The following is a 1,457-nucleotide window of genomic DNA, read 5'->3' as shown; positions in this document are numbered from 1 at the left end:
CGGAGGAGCACCCCACTGACCGTGCTGCACCTGCTGATTGCCGTAGCTTGTACCCCCTGACCCGCTGGAAGTCTGACTGCCGCCGGAGCTGGAACCACCACGGCCACCGCCGGAATTATTTTTCGACCATTATTATTATTATTATTTTTTCTGATTTCGTCCCTTACCACGAGCAGAGGCCGAGCCATCAGACCCCGAGTCCACATCACGCGAACTCGCCACCATGGCTGATGCAGAGGCAATTGTCGCCTTCTTAGCCAAGCCCGCTTCCTCCAAAGTTAGCATCGACAGGGCTTGGTAAAATTGAGGGAGGGAATTGCTTTGCCGGATTAAGGTAGCAACCCCAGAATAGGCTTCCGTGAGACCGGAAACAAGTTGAAGGACGAGGCGGTTGTTGTCCACCAGAGCCATCACGTTCTTCAACTGGTCGGAGAGGCTTTTGAGCCGTTGACAATATGCCGAGGCATTAGCAAAGTCCTACATATGAGTGTTTGAGAAATCATGTTCAAGAGCAACGGCACGAGAATTCTGATTGTCTTGAAAAATGTATTTCAACCTTTTCCAAGCTGCCATGGCCGTTGAGTCGGGTTCAATGATTGTGTTCAAAAGGTCATAAGAAATAGCGGAATAAATCCACCCTAAAACAGCCGCATCGAGAATCGACCACACGTCCTTTTCCGCGTCGGTAGAAGGTGGAGCAACCTTCTTGTCGGGAATAATATGGTGGAGGACCTTATGAGAATGAGCATGAACCTTGAATAGCTCCGCCCACGTGGAGTATTGAGAATTATCCATCTCAAGAGTCATAGGAATACTAGTCTTAATGTTCAAGACAGTCATTGCCGGATGAATTTTGGAGTCCGACATTGGTGTTCAAGCACAGGAAGAAGAAGAGAAGAGAAAGAAGAGAAGGAAGAAGAAGATGAAAGTGGGCGGAAAACCTAGGGAGCAGCGGAAATCAACCCTAGCAAATATATCTTATACAAATTCAAATATATATTATAAAAAGTTAAAGATATATTATTAACTAATATATCTTAACAGTATGCAAGTCATCAATCACATTGCTCTAAGAATTTGTTAGAGGGGTCAAGTTTTTTAAAGTAGCAATCCTTCAAGAGTTGCGGTAAAAATAACCAAACTTTCATCAATGTTTAATGAATTAAATAATGTAAACTAAAAAGACAAAACTCATTTTTTAAAGCTTACCACTTAAGCACTCCAAGCATAGTCGAATTATTAGCTTAAAAAAATATGTTTGTCTTCCAAATTTGGTAAAAATGACATACTAATTTACAATTATATACCATTGGCTTCAAATCTATACCAAAAGATGATGATGAAGGATGGGAAAAGTAAGCAATGAAAGGGAAGCGGAAGAAGAATCAACAAAAAAGATGAATGGCTGAAGAAAAGAGGAAAGAGAAAAAAATTGGGCTTTTGTTATTTTATTAATT

General features: G+C 41.5%; 1 protein-coding gene across 1 annotated transcript; it reads right to left on the bottom strand.

Moving 5' to 3' along the window:
* Window positions 1–477: 477 nt before the first annotated feature.
* On the bottom strand, window positions 478–867 carry LOC110709091. Its single transcript, XM_021887305.1, has one exon. It carries the CDS (start codon window positions 865–867, stop codon window positions 478–480), a length of 390 nt encoding a protein of 129 aa, XP_021742997.1.
* Window positions 868–1,457: the final 590 nt, after the last annotated feature.

This window comes from Chenopodium quinoa, unplaced genomic scaffold, assembly GCF_001683475.1.
Source record: "Chenopodium quinoa cultivar QQ74 unplaced genomic scaffold, ASM168347v1, whole genome shotgun sequence".
NCBI classification, from domain to species: domain Eukaryota; kingdom Viridiplantae; phylum Streptophyta; class Magnoliopsida; order Caryophyllales; family Amaranthaceae; genus Chenopodium; species Chenopodium quinoa.
Note: the sequence above shows the minus strand (reverse complement) of the source record. Positions and strands in the feature narration are given on the sequence as shown.

Bases quoted from the DNA above. Each gene is read 5' to 3' on its own strand.
- LOC110709091 (XM_021887305.1), bottom strand. From the start codon at position 867: ATGTCGGACTCCAAAATTCATCCGGCAATGACTGTCTTGAACATTAAG.